The sequence below is a fragment of the Prunus mume genome, linkage group LG6 (genome assembly GCF_029339155.1).
Source record: "Prunus mume cultivar Tortuosa linkage group LG6, ASM2933915v1, whole genome shotgun sequence".
Taxonomy (NCBI): domain Eukaryota; kingdom Viridiplantae; phylum Streptophyta; class Magnoliopsida; order Rosales; family Rosaceae; genus Prunus; species Prunus mume.
In genome coordinates this window covers 21686810-21701566 of record NC_142703.1, presented here as the reverse complement: position 1 = coordinate 21701566, position 14757 = coordinate 21686810, and the positions used below count along the sequence as shown (strand labels likewise).

The following is a 14757-nucleotide window of genomic DNA, read 5'->3' as shown; positions in this document are numbered from 1 at the left end:
CAATCCAAAATTGAAGTTGTGTTTTAATATTTTTCATATTGAATTCGAGAACTGTAAAACATGTTCGAGATGAGTTTCTGAGAAGAATGAAAAATGATATGCATTGAACTGCTTAATATTAAAATTCTTGACATGTATAGAGGAAGACAGTCACTGCATTTGTAAAACGAAGTTCCAAGTCACCTCTATGCATTGAAAAAATCCTCCATACCATATGCATTGAACCGCTTTGGTCAGTGTTGGCCAACTTATTGCTACAAAATTTCTATAGACCTTGTCGTGTAGGAATCCTCCACGTGTAAAATCAGTACATCCTGCTCTATAAATGCCCATTCCTTTTCTCTCAATACCTCCACAACTGCTCAACACCTTCTCTCTCTCACTCAAAGATATACAGAAATATTGTAACAAAAAAATAAAACAGAAATATCACTGTCAAAGGCTCAGTCCCACCTCTCTCTCTTCTCCTCAGTGGCACCTACAGTTACTTCAATGGAGGCATCTAATGGCCATGAAGTACCCAAAGTAGCAAGCATCAAAACACTAGCTGACTCAGATTCCTTCACTTTTGTACCTTCTGAGTACACCTATACCAAAAATCCTAATGAACAAGGCGATGCAAACGACCCGGAGCATTCAATCCCCATCATTGATTTTGCCCTTCTCACATCGGGATCTCCTGATCAACGAGCAAAAGCGATCCAGGAGCTGTGCAGAGCTTGCGAGGAATGGGGCTTCTTCCAGGTATGTAAATGTATGTTGTTATAGTAACGGGACTTATGTTGTTAGACAAATACTTCTGTTTACCTTATGATGAAAGCTAATAAAGCATAAATTATATATATGTGAATTATTAGGTGACCAACCACGGTGTACCAAAGAGCCTGATGCAATCAATGATCGACGTGTGTCATAGATTTTTTGATCTGCCGGAGGAGGAGAAGAAGGAGTTCCAAACAAGGAACCTGTTGGATCCAATCAAGTGCGGCACCAGCTTCAACATCGACATTGAAAAAGTTCATCTCTGGAGGGATTACCTCAAGGTCATAGCCCACCCTGAGTTCAACTCACTCTACAAACCTGCTGGATACAGAGAGGTTTCACTGGAGTTCAGCAAACGAACCCGAGAAGTAGCCACAGAAATATTGAAGGGAATATCAGAGAGCTTAGGGTTGGAGGCTGACTGCATAGCAAAGGCCATGAACTGGGACCGCGGCTTACAAATTCTGGCAGCGAATTACTACCCGGCGTGCCCACAGCCTGATAAAGCGATCGGCATTCCTCCTCATACCGATCACGGATTGCTGACCCTCCTCATCCAGAATGAGATGGGTGGCCTTGAAGTCAAGCACAAAGACCAATGGGTGTTGGTGAATGCTGCTCCCGGAGCTTTTGTTGTTAACATTGGTGACCAAATGCAGGTACCAAAATAACACCCAACTTTTTTTAATCCAAAACCCATCTTATCTAAGAATTCTCTACTTATTTTCATAAATTAATGGTACCCATTATTTATGCGCATGGTTAATTTTTTGTGGCAGATTTTGACAAATGACAAGTACAAGAGTATATGGCATAGGGCTGTTGTGAACAACAAAGCTACAAGGATATCAATAGCTGTGCCCCATGGACCCTCACTGGACACACCAGCTTTACCAATCCCAGAGTTGTTAGAGAGAGTAGGCCAAGCCCCAAAATACGTTGGGATGACATATGAGAAATTCATGGAGCTTCAAGCAAGCCCTGCTGGCCTCACGAAACCTTGCTTAGATCACCTGCGGGTCAAACATAACTGAAGCTACAGCCTACACATATATGCATATTCATTAGAGTCCTCTTATTTGCGTGAATAAGAGCTTTGTTGCTCCTATACATTGTCTTGTTCCGATTCTGAATTCATGATATTTCGCAGTGAGACCTTCTCGTCAAGTATCGGATATATATAATGTAACCCTAGCACATGTTACTTGAGATTCGAATTTTTACTTGTATCTTCTGTACTTTCATAATATCATATATGATTATAGCTCTAATTATGCCATTTAGTGTCCCAATTTAATTTATTTTCAATTATAAACCACAATCTTTGGTATAAGAAAATTGATGGGGTAGCGAAAGGATTACTTGAGAACGTGAGTACTGAAGAACCAGTAGCAGAGCTAGAGCCTACATATTTAAGGGGCGGCAATAGCTGACATTTATATATAAATTGCACACAAATTGTCAAGTTTTATATAAAGCGTAAAGGTGTTTCTGCAAATTGGGGGTCACAACCACTTCTAGCCTTCAAATGGGGAAAAAACTATTTCGCTATCCCCAGTCAATAACGCTTTGACACAGTGACACGGGTGATAACACTTCCAATTGACATAGCATTATAGGTCGGGGATGGCAAAATAGTGATATTCACGTTGTAACCAAGTTTTTCTTGAATTATGTGGCTCCGCCCTTGTGAAAAAGGCTTCTTGCTTGAGTTGTAATTTTAGAGCATCTCTAAGGGAAATGTCAAATATAGAACATTAAATTGAAATTTTATTGCTTACATGACAATTTGACACGATTTCATTCCACCCAATATGTGTTTTGTGTTTAGTAAAATAAGCAATCAATATAGTAATGATAAATTGTAGAAGTAGTGACTCCTATTTGTGCTCCTCTAACAAATGTAATAATTTTAAATAAAAGCCATGAAGTTTGTGGGCCATTTGGTTTAAAAGGTTGCAAATTATATGCAAATAATGCTTGAAGCTTGCAGCGGCAATTTTGAAGTTGTGAAGGGTCGACACGCTTTTTCACGTCAAAATTATGGTAGGTTTTGTTTTTCCAAAGTAAAATTAAATGTTTAAAGCATGATGACCAAAAAAAAAAAACTTGAATTGAGTCTGGGTCATACTTTGGCTTGGGGGACTTTGGATGCCAATAAATGAAGGTGGGGTTTTGGGTAGTGGGGTGTGACTTTGGGTGGAGGAAGGGGTTTTGGGTCGGTGAGAGAGAGAGAGAGAGGCGATGGGGGATGAGGATGGTGCAGAGTGGGCTAGAGAAGTGCGAGAGTTTTTGTCTTAAATCTGAACTAAACAATCGGACGGTTAAAAAGAAAACTCCTTAACCAATCTGCATTTTGGTTCTCCATAATGGAGAATCTCCCTATTGAGACACTCTTTTTAAGGCCCAATATGAATTTTATTTCAACAATCGAAACCATTTATTTTTCATTCGTGTAAAAAATTTGACAAATTAGAAATCGTTAAATATGTCTCTGTCTCTGTCTGTCTGTCTGTCTCTCTCTCTCTCTCTCTCTCTCTCTCTCTAATCCTTACACCGGATAAGTCCGAATTGGCTTGGATAAATTAACCAATGTTTGTTTTCACTTGATTATAGTTTTAAATGGGGATTGCTAATGTCGGCCCCATAAAAACAACTCCTTATGGGGGAAAGTAAAAATCATGCGTAAAGGGGGGAGCGACAAACAATCCCGCATTTGCCTTAAACCCCACTGTCACCACTACTTAGCACTACAACATTTTAGGCTTTGCGCGACGAAGGAATGTTCGTCGCGCAAACATGATTTTAGTCGCACATAATTATGAACAACAGAAGTTTCGTCGCGCAGAATCCGTCGTGCAAAGATCGTGAAGAAAGACTTTGAGCGACGAATTTATGACCTTCATCGCGCAAAAGAGTGCGACGTAGCACCTTCGTTACAAAAAACGTTTCGGGACGACCCAAATGTCCGAGGCACAAACGTTTGCGAGACGAAAGGCTGGTCGTCGCACCAATAATGCGCGACGGAGTTCTTCGTTGCGCGAGATACGTGAAATTTGCACGACGAAAACACCTTCGTCGCGCAATTAGTCTTTGCACGACGAAAAACGTCGTCACACATACGAATTTTGCGCGACGAAACCATTCGTCGCGCATACACATTTCGCGCAATGAAACTCTTCGTCTCGCATGATTAAATGTAGTGTATTAAAAGTATATTTTTCAACGTTTTTTTAAATGATTTTGCGCGACGATATACATTTCGTCGCGCAAAAGTAATATATATTATATATAATAAAAAATTAATATTATTTGATTTTTTATTTTGGAAAAAAATAAATTTGGTTTTTTTATATAATTAAAATGAAATTGCAATAAAAAGATTAATCATAAAGAAAACATTTATTATATAAAATAAAATAAATATATACAAGAGAAATATTTTAAAAGTAATTATAAAAATAAAAAACTAATCAAATAATGTTCCAATATCTACTTGGTCATCTGCCACATGCGGCTCGGAGGTCTGCAGGCATTTACAGAGGCCGTGGTCTGCTGGGGATGCTCGTAGTGGACGGGCTCGGAGGTCGGCGCACCAAAATTCGGGATTGGAATGCCGGACCTCGCGAGAGACTGCAGAATCACCGACATCCGACCCTCAAGATCGGCAACTCGCGATGTCAAAAGCCACCGATCGCTTGCTCGCGACGATGACCGCGGTCGAGGTTCCTCTCGGGCATTCTCCATCCCCTACAATATGTTCCCGGCCTCCTCCCGAGAGTCCGATCCAACGTCTGCGTCAAAATTTGAAATCCAGCATCCTGTGGAGGATCCACAAACTCTATCGGAGTCTCGGGAGGAAGTTGGGAGGCGGACTCCTGAAGAACCAACTGGCTCCTCTCCACCATCGTCGTCTGTTTAACATTACATAAAATATAAATTAAAACATGCATATAAATTGAAAGCGTAACATAAGAATTAAAATTAAATAATACTTACATGAAGGGACTCGGCCAACTCATTCCCAGGTCGAAACATAAGCGTAACATAAGAATTAAAATTAAATAATACTTACAAGACGTCGATCTCTGGGAATTTCGACCCCCCTAAATTGAACAAGAGAAGGAAAATATTAGTATAAACAAAATAAATTAATAATAATGAAGTATTAAAAATTAAATATAAATTACATTGTTCTTACCCGACATCGTATATCCATCCTATATGAGAAGGGCCTGGAGCCGAAATAGTGGAGAAGAGTCTTCTTCTTCCTATTACCCTTATTCACTTGGGCTTTATTCTGTTATACAAAAAATAAAACGTATTTGTTGAAATATAAATAAATTAAATAATAATGACATATAAAAAATAAAATAAACATTAATAAGAAATATGTAATAATTAAAAAAATATTATTAAAAAAATACCACATAATTGGGCGCCTAAAAATGAGCGCAGAGCCACGCCCAACTATCCTCCCGCCCCTCAAGCTCCTTCGGGCAACCCTCCTGAAGAGCGACTTGCGGATCATCAAACGCCTCAAAATGGTGGTGCAAGTCGCTCTTCCACTGCTTGTACCTCTCACCAAAGAGTCTGTTGACGTACGCCATCGACTCCTCGTTGAGGTCCTCTAAGTGGTAGTTCATCTGCAATAAATTAATTTCATACATTAAGTAATAGAAATATATAAAGTTTGAAAAAAAATAATAATTAAAAGATAGGAAACATACCGACAACTGGCCACAAACCTCCATCTTGATCTCGTTAGGCATGACCTTCCAAGACTTCCATTGCATCGGGCAATGGGTCTGAACGACGTGGCCAATGTCTTGGGCCAAGGAGCTATGCAACTCGGCCGTCGGTGCACTCGATGGCGCTGTCGATCCGATCTTGATACGATCGCTGGTCACCCGGTGACCTTTGCCGTCTTCACCGCCGACACGACCCTCGGTGTTCCTCTTGGCTGCAAAGGGATAGGACAATATCGTTAAATAAATAACAAATTTAACCATAAAAAAACGAAAGTGGAAGGGTATATATACCGGCAAGGTCCCGAGGCATCGCGATCACGGTCGATGTGGTGTCGGTGGTGGTGGCGCTCGATTCCCGAGACCCTAGACGTGGTCCCTGCTCCATCGACCCTGGAGCAGTGGCGGTGATGTGGCCGAGCCGGGGCTCGAACTCGTTTTAGTCGTCACCGCCCTTCGACATCTAATCAAGTCTGACATCTGCACAATTTCATTAATACACATACAAATTAATCAAATTTAGCACATACAATGTCATTAAAAAATTGAACTAATTAATTAAAATCATAGTTTGACCTAGGGTTTACAATTTCGGAGTATCCGGGACTCCGATCCACGATCCGTCGAATCCTAAACAATACTCTAAATACATGGTACCACATACGCGAGTTTGAGCTTGATCCAACGGTCCGAACGTATCAAACCTGGAAATCGCGCAATAGGCAAAATCCGTTCGAGACTCAAACAGTAACCAAATTCCAATCCGAGCACACCTACGCACTCGTGACAACGAGAGGATTACACTGGGACCCAATGCCCAATGTTATAAGACCCCACGCCGCCACCACATACTCCGGCAGCGCATGGGTACCCAAAGCGATAATACTAGCTGGAAAATCCTAAAAATTAAGGGCCAAGGTTCCTATCTTAGGTTCAAAGCATCAATTGGAGGCACTTTTGTTCTCGGACATACCCCGAAAAATGGCCCGAAGGGGTTGTAATTTTAATTTAAAAATCGTCCGAAACCTGGGGTTTCAAATTCACTACCCCATGCAAAGAATCAATCAAATCCTACCCAATCATCAGCTAAAGCATCAAAAATGGTCCAGAAAGCATACCTCAATTGCTGGATTTGGTGCCCGAAGGAGAGAGAACAATGGCGGCGAATATTCGGCTTAAACGAAGGAAATCACGGCGGCATGATGGACGGTGACGGCGGGGTAGCTACGGGGTTCGACGGTTGTGGCGGCCGGGTCTGAATTGGGGCGGAGTAGGGGCTGAGGTCACGGCGAAGAGAGAGAGAGGTTTTAGGGAGGATTTGAGAAACTGGGGAAGAAGGAGAAGATCGCGAGTTTCAGAAAACTTATTCGACTTTGTGCGACAAATAAGTAAATGCGTCGCGCAAAATTGATTTAAATGAATTTTGCGCGACGAAATAAATTACATTTCCGTCGCGCAATGTCGTTATCTCCGCCAAAATTTGGGATTAGTGTTTAGGGTTTGCACATTTTGCGCGACGAAAGAGTTTCCTACGTCGCGCAAGGTTTTGAAATTATCCACTTTGCGCGACGGATAGTACTTGTTTCGTCGCCAAGTTTGTCCATCCGCCCAAATTTTGGGATTCAATTTTGCACGTGAGTTCAATGAAATGATATTGCGCGACGAAAGAGACATTCGTCGCGCAAGCTCTGATTTGCCAAAAAAAATTTACTAAGTGTTGGGGCGGAGAGGGGCTGAAATTCTTCCTCAGATTGCCCGATGAAACCAAATTAGGTTCGTCGTGCAAGACTCTGTGTGTAACCTTTGAGCGACAAATACTTGGTCCTTTCCTCGCGCAAGCTCTGATTTGCCAAATTCTTTTTACTAAGTGTTGGGGTGGGGAGGGGCTGAAATTCTTCCTCAGATTGCGTGACGAAAGAGAATTAGGTTCGTCAGTGCTGTGGTGTTGGTTTAGAACCCCATACGGATTGAATCCCTCAGTGGCAAGTCCCAATCTAACATTTCGAGGATCAACAGCAAACTCGAGGAACGTTCGATCGAACTCTTTCCATGCCTCCCCATCTGCAGGATGCCGCATCACATCATCGTCTACCCATTTTTCCTTATGCCACCTCATATCTGTGGCAGTATGCATCGACATATACAATCGCTGCAACCTAGGTTTCAGGGGTAGATAACGCATGACTTTTTGTGGGATCTTAGTCGTCCTATTCTCAGATGTCATCTTGAACCTCGACTCATTGCATATAGGACATGTATCCAACGATTCATGCTCTTTGTAGAATAACATGCAATTGTTTTTGCAAGCATGAATTTTTTCATAACCCAATCCTGCACATTCAACACCCTCTGCGCGTGTCTATGGTCTTTCGGTAAACAATTGTCCTTCAAGCATTCTCTTGAAAACCCCAAAAAGTAATCGAAACACAGGTTCGACATACGATACTTTATTTTTCCGTGCATTAGCTCCACAATGGCCGTGAGAACGGAAAAGCTCTCGCACCCCGGGTATAACTCTTGGTTGATATTTTTTAACAATTTTTCATATTGATCAAACTCCGCACTGTCTATTGGTGTAGGCACGTCATCTTCCCCTTCTTGATTGATGTTGGTCGATGCAAATGGAAAAACATCATGTATAATATCCATGACTTGATCATTCGCATCCACAATAGGTTCAACATTGTCCACTCTTGTGGCATTTGAAGACGAAGCATGCTCTAATTGTTTCCAGTGAAGGTTCCAAATGTTATATGTCTCAATCATTCTATTCCTTACTAAATGAAATCCAACATTTTCAATTGTCTCCCACAACGTGTTGTTACACCTCCTACAAGGACAACGGATTCTAGTTGCACCCGGGTTGTGTCTACGTGCAAACTCAATAAAATCCTCGATTCCATCCAAGTATTCGTCTCACAGATCTGCTCGGGTTCTGCATTCACCTTCTCCATAATTCCTGAAACCAGAATCACAACACAACAATCACAACAACTTCATACGAAGTTATAATGGCACCTTATGCCTCCGGTAAGGGCCCTATCCCATTCGGGAATGCATAGTCCTGCTACGTAACCTACGGCTACATGAGATTAGATTTCGATGTGGATGAATTTCGCCAAAGATCTCAATACAGTTCTTGAGGTGGCCATAGGTATAAATATCTACGTACCACCCGAAGAACGTCGAGATGACACCAAATCTCCACAATCGAAACCTAATCTGTAGCCGTAGATTACGTGACAACACTATACATTACCAAACTGTCTAAATAATGGGACAATTCAAGAATTAATTGGACCGCAGTCATGCTTTACGCATCCATGCACGAAATCCAACTAATCTCGAATGGGAAACTAAGTGTTACTAAAAAATAATAATAAAAGTACGAAGTTAATTTCAATTAACTTCGTACATCACACCACATTGTGCTATGACACGCACAATTTAACAACATAATATAAATATAATTTCACAACAAAAAATATAACTATAACAAACCAAGTTCAACATAATGTAAATAATGTAATATAAAATGAATAACATACCTTCTCAATCGTTCTCCACAATAGCAAATTACAAATGTCTATAATGAGAACAAAATTAATACCGTTAGTACGAATTTACATTAATACTTTTAAAACAAACGACAAATAATACTTACCCAATGAGCGTATTGAATTCCTGCAGAGACAAAGACAAAGACAAAGATAGACAGATTTTTGAAAATTTTCTTTGCATTCTGACTCTGCAATGGCAAAATGCAGATATGTAGAAGAAGAAGTTTGCGCGACGACGTATCAGTTTCGTCGCGCAAAATATCGCCGTGCAAACAACTTTTCCGTCATATAGAATAACCATTTTGCGTCGCGCAATGACCTGTCAACATCAGAATTTTGCGCGACGAAAGAATACACTTCGTCGAGCAAATATTCGTGGCGCAAACATTAAACGGCGTCGCACAAATGCAAATTTCCGTCACCCGAGAACTTGCCGACATCGCACTTTGCACGACGAACAAATTTCCATCGCTCAAGAGTTTCCCGCCAAAAAATCTGTATCACAGCTTTTCCGTGTCCACTTTTGCACGACAAAAAGTGACCGTCGCGTCATGGAATCTTGCACGACGAAATATATCGTTATTCGTCACCGGTCACCACACATGGCTCTGGTCACCCGGTTCTCACCCTAGAGAAATCTCCGTACCCTTTTTAGCTATTGTTTCACTTAGATTCAATGTAAGTAACTTCAACATCAGAGGGACTTTTGCCAACACCGCCCGGATATGGTCTATTTACTCCAGTCTTTTTATTTATTTGTAGAAATTGAGGAAGAGAGAGAAGGAAAATCAAAGGGCAAAGGATCTAGAAGCGAATATTCTCTCGCGAGATTATTTGCACAAACAATTGTCACCACTCTTGGAAAAGGATTTGGAGAATAGCTAGAATGTTTTTTTTAGTTGTTTAAGATGTCGTGGTACCGTTTTTTCTTGAAAAAATGAAAAGTCAAACGAGTTTTTTTTCTCTATAATTGCAAACTTTCTCTTCTTCTTCCTCAAGAGTAACCTTCATATTTTTCATCTTTGAGTTTTCCAAATTGATTTCAAAAACTGCATTTGAAATACGAAAACTTCATCTTGCTAGATCCAACACTCTATCATATATATCTAGCTCAAATTCAAGATTGATTTATTCAAGAATGTGGTTTCTTGAAGAAATTGGTCATTTTCTCCATGAATCCAAATTTCATTTTTGTCTGAGTTAGAGCTAGCTAGCTAGTGCCATAGGATGAAAGTGTAGAAGCACGCTAACCCGCTAAAAAATGAAGAGAAATGGAGACTTTAGCACACACACAAAGGGTTTCGAACCCCTACCACTCTCATTTCTCTCAAACATCTTATCCACCATGCTACAAACAACTTTGTGATTTCATGGTATGTCTTTTGATATTTATAATGTTTCTTTTTCTTTTGTGTTTTCCTTTCTTTTCTGTCTCTCTTCTCCTCTTTTATTTTTCTTTCTTTTCCTTCTCTCTTCTTTCTCCTCTTTTTTTTTTCTCTCTCTCTTTTCCTTTCTTTTCCTTCTCTTTAGTTTTCTCTCATCTCTCTTTTTTCTTTCTTTCTTTCCTTCAATCTCTCTCTCTCTCTCTCTCTCTCTCTCTCTCTCTCTCTCTCTCTCTCTCTATTTTGTTTTTCTTTTCCTTCTCTCTTCTCTCCTCTCTCTATCTTTTTTTTTCTTTCTTTTCCTTATATTTTCTCTACTCTTTCTGTTTTTTTTAATCTAAATTTTTTCAGTTGTGAGTTTCGTAACATGCAAGTTATTATTTATGAACCCATTACACAATTCGAAATTCACACGATAAAAGACGACCCGAACCCGACATGACACATTTATTAAATGGGTTCGGTTCGGGTTGAGCATTCTTGACACGTTTATTATCCTAATACGACATGAACCCGACACGACACGACCCATTGCTAGCCCTAGGCTGAAGAAGGAGCTGCCATTGCCATGAATGACTAAGCTGCTAGTTTTGCTAAGCTGGAGAAAAAGATTGCTCAAAGGAGGTATAACTCATCTTCCTAAATAAACCTAGGATTTGTTGAGCTTCCTAGTGTTTCTTTGTAAGAATCTTTTTGCTTAGTGGATTACCTGGTCGGTTGATGGCCCCCAGTTTTTCCCAATGGTGGGTTTCGTGAACATTTTCTGTTTCCATCTCTGTAATTTTCTGGGTTTGTGTTCTTGACAGTTGACCAGTCATTGCATAATGTTCATGCGGTTGACTAGTCATCATTTTTTGCTGTTTGGTCTTCACACACTTTCACCATAGTTGTTGCTAGCACAAGGAATGCCTAGATTGACGGGTCCTTCTGAGTGCCTAGGTTGTCACTAGTAATTCTCTAACCTTGCAGGTACATCTTGGTCTGCTCTGTGTATGTTCTTGGTTGTGGTAATTCATGTCTAACAGTTGACTAGTCACAAAAGTATTTTGTCAAGGTATATAGCGTGTGAAGTTTGTGTTTGTCCGTCGCAAATCTCGCGGCCTGGTGCTCCGAGCCGAGGGCATGCGCATCAACACGTGATGTCCTTCTTTTGGATGCGGTGCGGTTGTGCGTGGGTGTGCCAATCGAGATGATGATGAGGTTCGGGTAGAAGATGGTTTAAATGTTACTAGGCTTTTGCGTTCGACTCCTAATCAAACGATTGTGGCCAAGTGATGAACGAATCTCGGCCGTCAGGTTCACGGCCTAAGCCACAAGGCCGTTTAGTGGTGGTGTTGGTGACTGGTTTTAGGTGGTGTTTCGGCGCGTTGCTTAGAGAGCGACGGTCATATGATATATGGGGTGAGTGAGGCGATAACAGAGATGGTGCTCCGGCGCCTTGAAAATCAAGGGTCGTATGATATATTGATGGATGGATTTTCCTTACAGTCTACCACAACTCCTAAGAAAGCAAATAAAGGTATTGAAAGTGCATTACAGGAAAATATAATTTGCTCCTTAGGAGGCTTTTGGTTTTGGTGTTTGAACCCTTTGAACGTAGTCTCGAGCTTAGTATTTATAGGAGTCCTGGAGGGACCTTCGAGGCTGACAAGACCTGCGTGGTGGAGCCTGACCGGGCAAGTGGATAGTCAAATCGGCATTTGGGTAGTCAAAGGGCGAGGAAATGATTGGTTGGTATGCTGAGGCGAACAAAAGGATGACCGAGGGATGCTCGCTTGAGCAAGAGTTGTCGGTGATAAAAGACCAAGTCCAACTTGCCATGGCCCGCTTGAAGGAACTTGAGCAGGTCGAGGTTCAGATTGCCGAGCTCTAGGCCCGTCAAATCTCATCCTTCAGAGCCGAGATAGTGCGGTCGCGGTCGGAACCGAGCTGAAGTCTTCACAGGCACATCCTTAAGGCGGACCGAGAAAAAGAGGGCATTGGCCGAAAGGAAGCGATTCGGGTGAGGTGGCAGCCGATATAGATGGTGGGGCATTTCTGGAGAAGGATAACATGCCTAATCTGGGGAATGTTTAGCGAGGGGGTTTAGGTGGGCGGCCGCTCAAAGATTTTGGGATGTAATAATTAAACACTTTTTCTTTTCCCATAGACATACAGATACATGCATATATACATATATATATGTATATTTTTTTTTATGTGTTGTGATCGGCCATGACTGGCCGTTCTTTTTCCCTTTTGTAAAAAAGAAACGATCTCTCCATCTAAATACAAAGTGTGGGCCTTCTTCTCTGATTGATTGAATGTATGTTTTTTTTTCTTGCTTTATATTGGCCACGCCGTTTTGTTTAGCTCGCTCGCCTACTTCCCCCTCTTTTTCTTTTTGACTTTTTTGTTGTAGGCCCTCGATGCCATATTTTCTTGAACTTGCGCCGAACTGTAAGTGGCAAGCCTTGACTGATCTAACTTTTCTAAACTCCGGGTCACGGTTTGCCGCTAGCTCTCCGTCTTTCGCCTAAGTCGCGTGAAAATTCGAAGAAATCGAACCTCTAGCTCCATTAGTTCATGAATGCCATGGCCGTAGGTCAAGATATAGGGGAATGTGCTCATAGAGTGCTTTGATGTGCGGCGTGCCCAAGAAGCCCCGGAGAACAAATCGCGCCAAGTCCTCGGCTTTCCGGGTGGGTACACCAAGTATAACTTGGTGCCCCGAGCCGTTTCTAGGCCGAGCCATCCTTGGTCGTGCGTTTGGCGTCTTCGGTCCGAGGATCTTGAGGGGGCGACTTAGCCGGGTTGGAAGTGGCCTGGTCTTGTTGCGCATCGTCCCGAGGCTTGATCTGCTGGGCCACTTGAACGAGGGACTCACCGTTACGATCGAACCGGCGGCATTGGGTGAGCGCCGAGGTTTGACCGTGGTTCGTGACGCGTTGTTGTTGGAACAATGAACCATATCAAGATGGGAGCCCGGCAGCAATAACGACATGTGTAATGGTGAAACGGTCGGATTGCTCGACCGTATTGCTCGACGGCAGCTTATCGAGTTGCTTGGGCCGGATGGGTCTAGACGGCCACGTGTGGATCGGGCGAGTTGCCGACCACGGATGCGGGCTGCTTTGCCCTGACACGCCAAAGCATGGAGTGAGCCGTACATCGCCTCTGCCGGATAGGTCGGTCCGAGATTTACCCATGTTGATCGGACCGCCTCACCGCTTGTCGGTGGTGTGAATGCGGGCCGTAATTTGGCGCAGGTGTGGCCGAGACGCCGAGGTTGCCGCTTTCGCCGTGGGGCTTGAATCTCTCGCGCTCTTGGCTTCTCCGCCGGCTCGAGCTGTCGCGACGATGTCACCGCATCCTCTCTGAAAAAGCGTCCGTAGCTCGAGGAGAATCTGTCCATTGCGCCATGAAGGATGTTTCGATCCTATAGGCATGCTTCGCCATCAGATCTTCGACAACTGCTTGCTCTCCCATGGACTTGGCCGTGCGATTCGTCGTTATTGGTGCTAGTCGAGGTTCGACCGTGTTCGGTCTCGGTGAGTGATTGGTAAGGTGGACTCAGGAGCCTCGAAAGTCATTTTGACCGTTTTGTTTTTGAGCTTTGCCTGTGCCCTAGTTTCCACCATAAGTTGTTAACAAGTCCCATTGGGCGTGCCAAAAGTGTTTGTCCGTCACAAATCTCGCCGCCGGTGCTCCGGGCCGAGGGGATGCGCACAACACATGACGCCCTTCTTTTGGATGCGGTACGGTTGTGCACGGGCTTGCCAAAGACGTCTATCGTGCGCTGAGATGATGATGAGGTTCGGGTAGAAGATGGTTTAAATATTGCTCCTGTTTTGCATTCGACTCTTAATCAAACGATTGTGGCCGAGTGAGGAATGAATCTCGGCCGTCAGGTTCACGGCCTGAGCCACAAGGCCGCTTAGTGGTGGTGTTGGTGGCGGGTTTTAGGTGGTGCTCCGGCACATTGCTCAGAGAGCGACGGTCGTATGATATATGGGGTGAGTGAGGCGATAACAGAGATGGTGCTCCGGTGCCTTGAAAATCAAGGGTCGTATGATATATTGATGGATGGATTTTCCTTACAATCTACCACTACTCCTAAGAAAGCAAATAAAGGTATTGAAAGTGCATTACAGGAAAATATAATTTGCTCTGAGGGAGGCTTTTGGTTTGGTGTTTAAACCCTTTGAATGTAGTCTCGAGCTTAGTATTTATAGGAGTCCTGGAGGGACCTTCGAGGTTGACAAGACCTGCGTGGTGGAGCCTGACCGGGGCAAGTGGGTAGTCAAATTAACATTTGGGATCGTG

The 14757-nt window shown here is 42.7% G+C and overlaps 1 protein-coding gene across 1 annotated transcript; it reads left to right on the top strand.

Annotated features, from left to right (window-relative positions):
• The first annotated feature begins 366 nt into the window (after nt 1-366).
• Nucleotides 367-2041, top strand: LOC103335903 (2-oxoglutarate-dependent dioxygenase 19-like). The gene is made up of 3 exons (XM_089054979.1): nt 367-744; nt 858-1421; nt 1542-2041. The coding sequence occupies exons 1-3, from the start codon at nt 493-495 to the stop codon at nt 1794-1796; spliced, it is 1071 nt and encodes a 356-aa protein (XP_088911105.1). The 5' UTR covers nt 367-492; the 3' UTR covers nt 1797-2041.
• The last annotated feature ends 12716 nt before the right edge of the window (nt 2042-14757 follow it).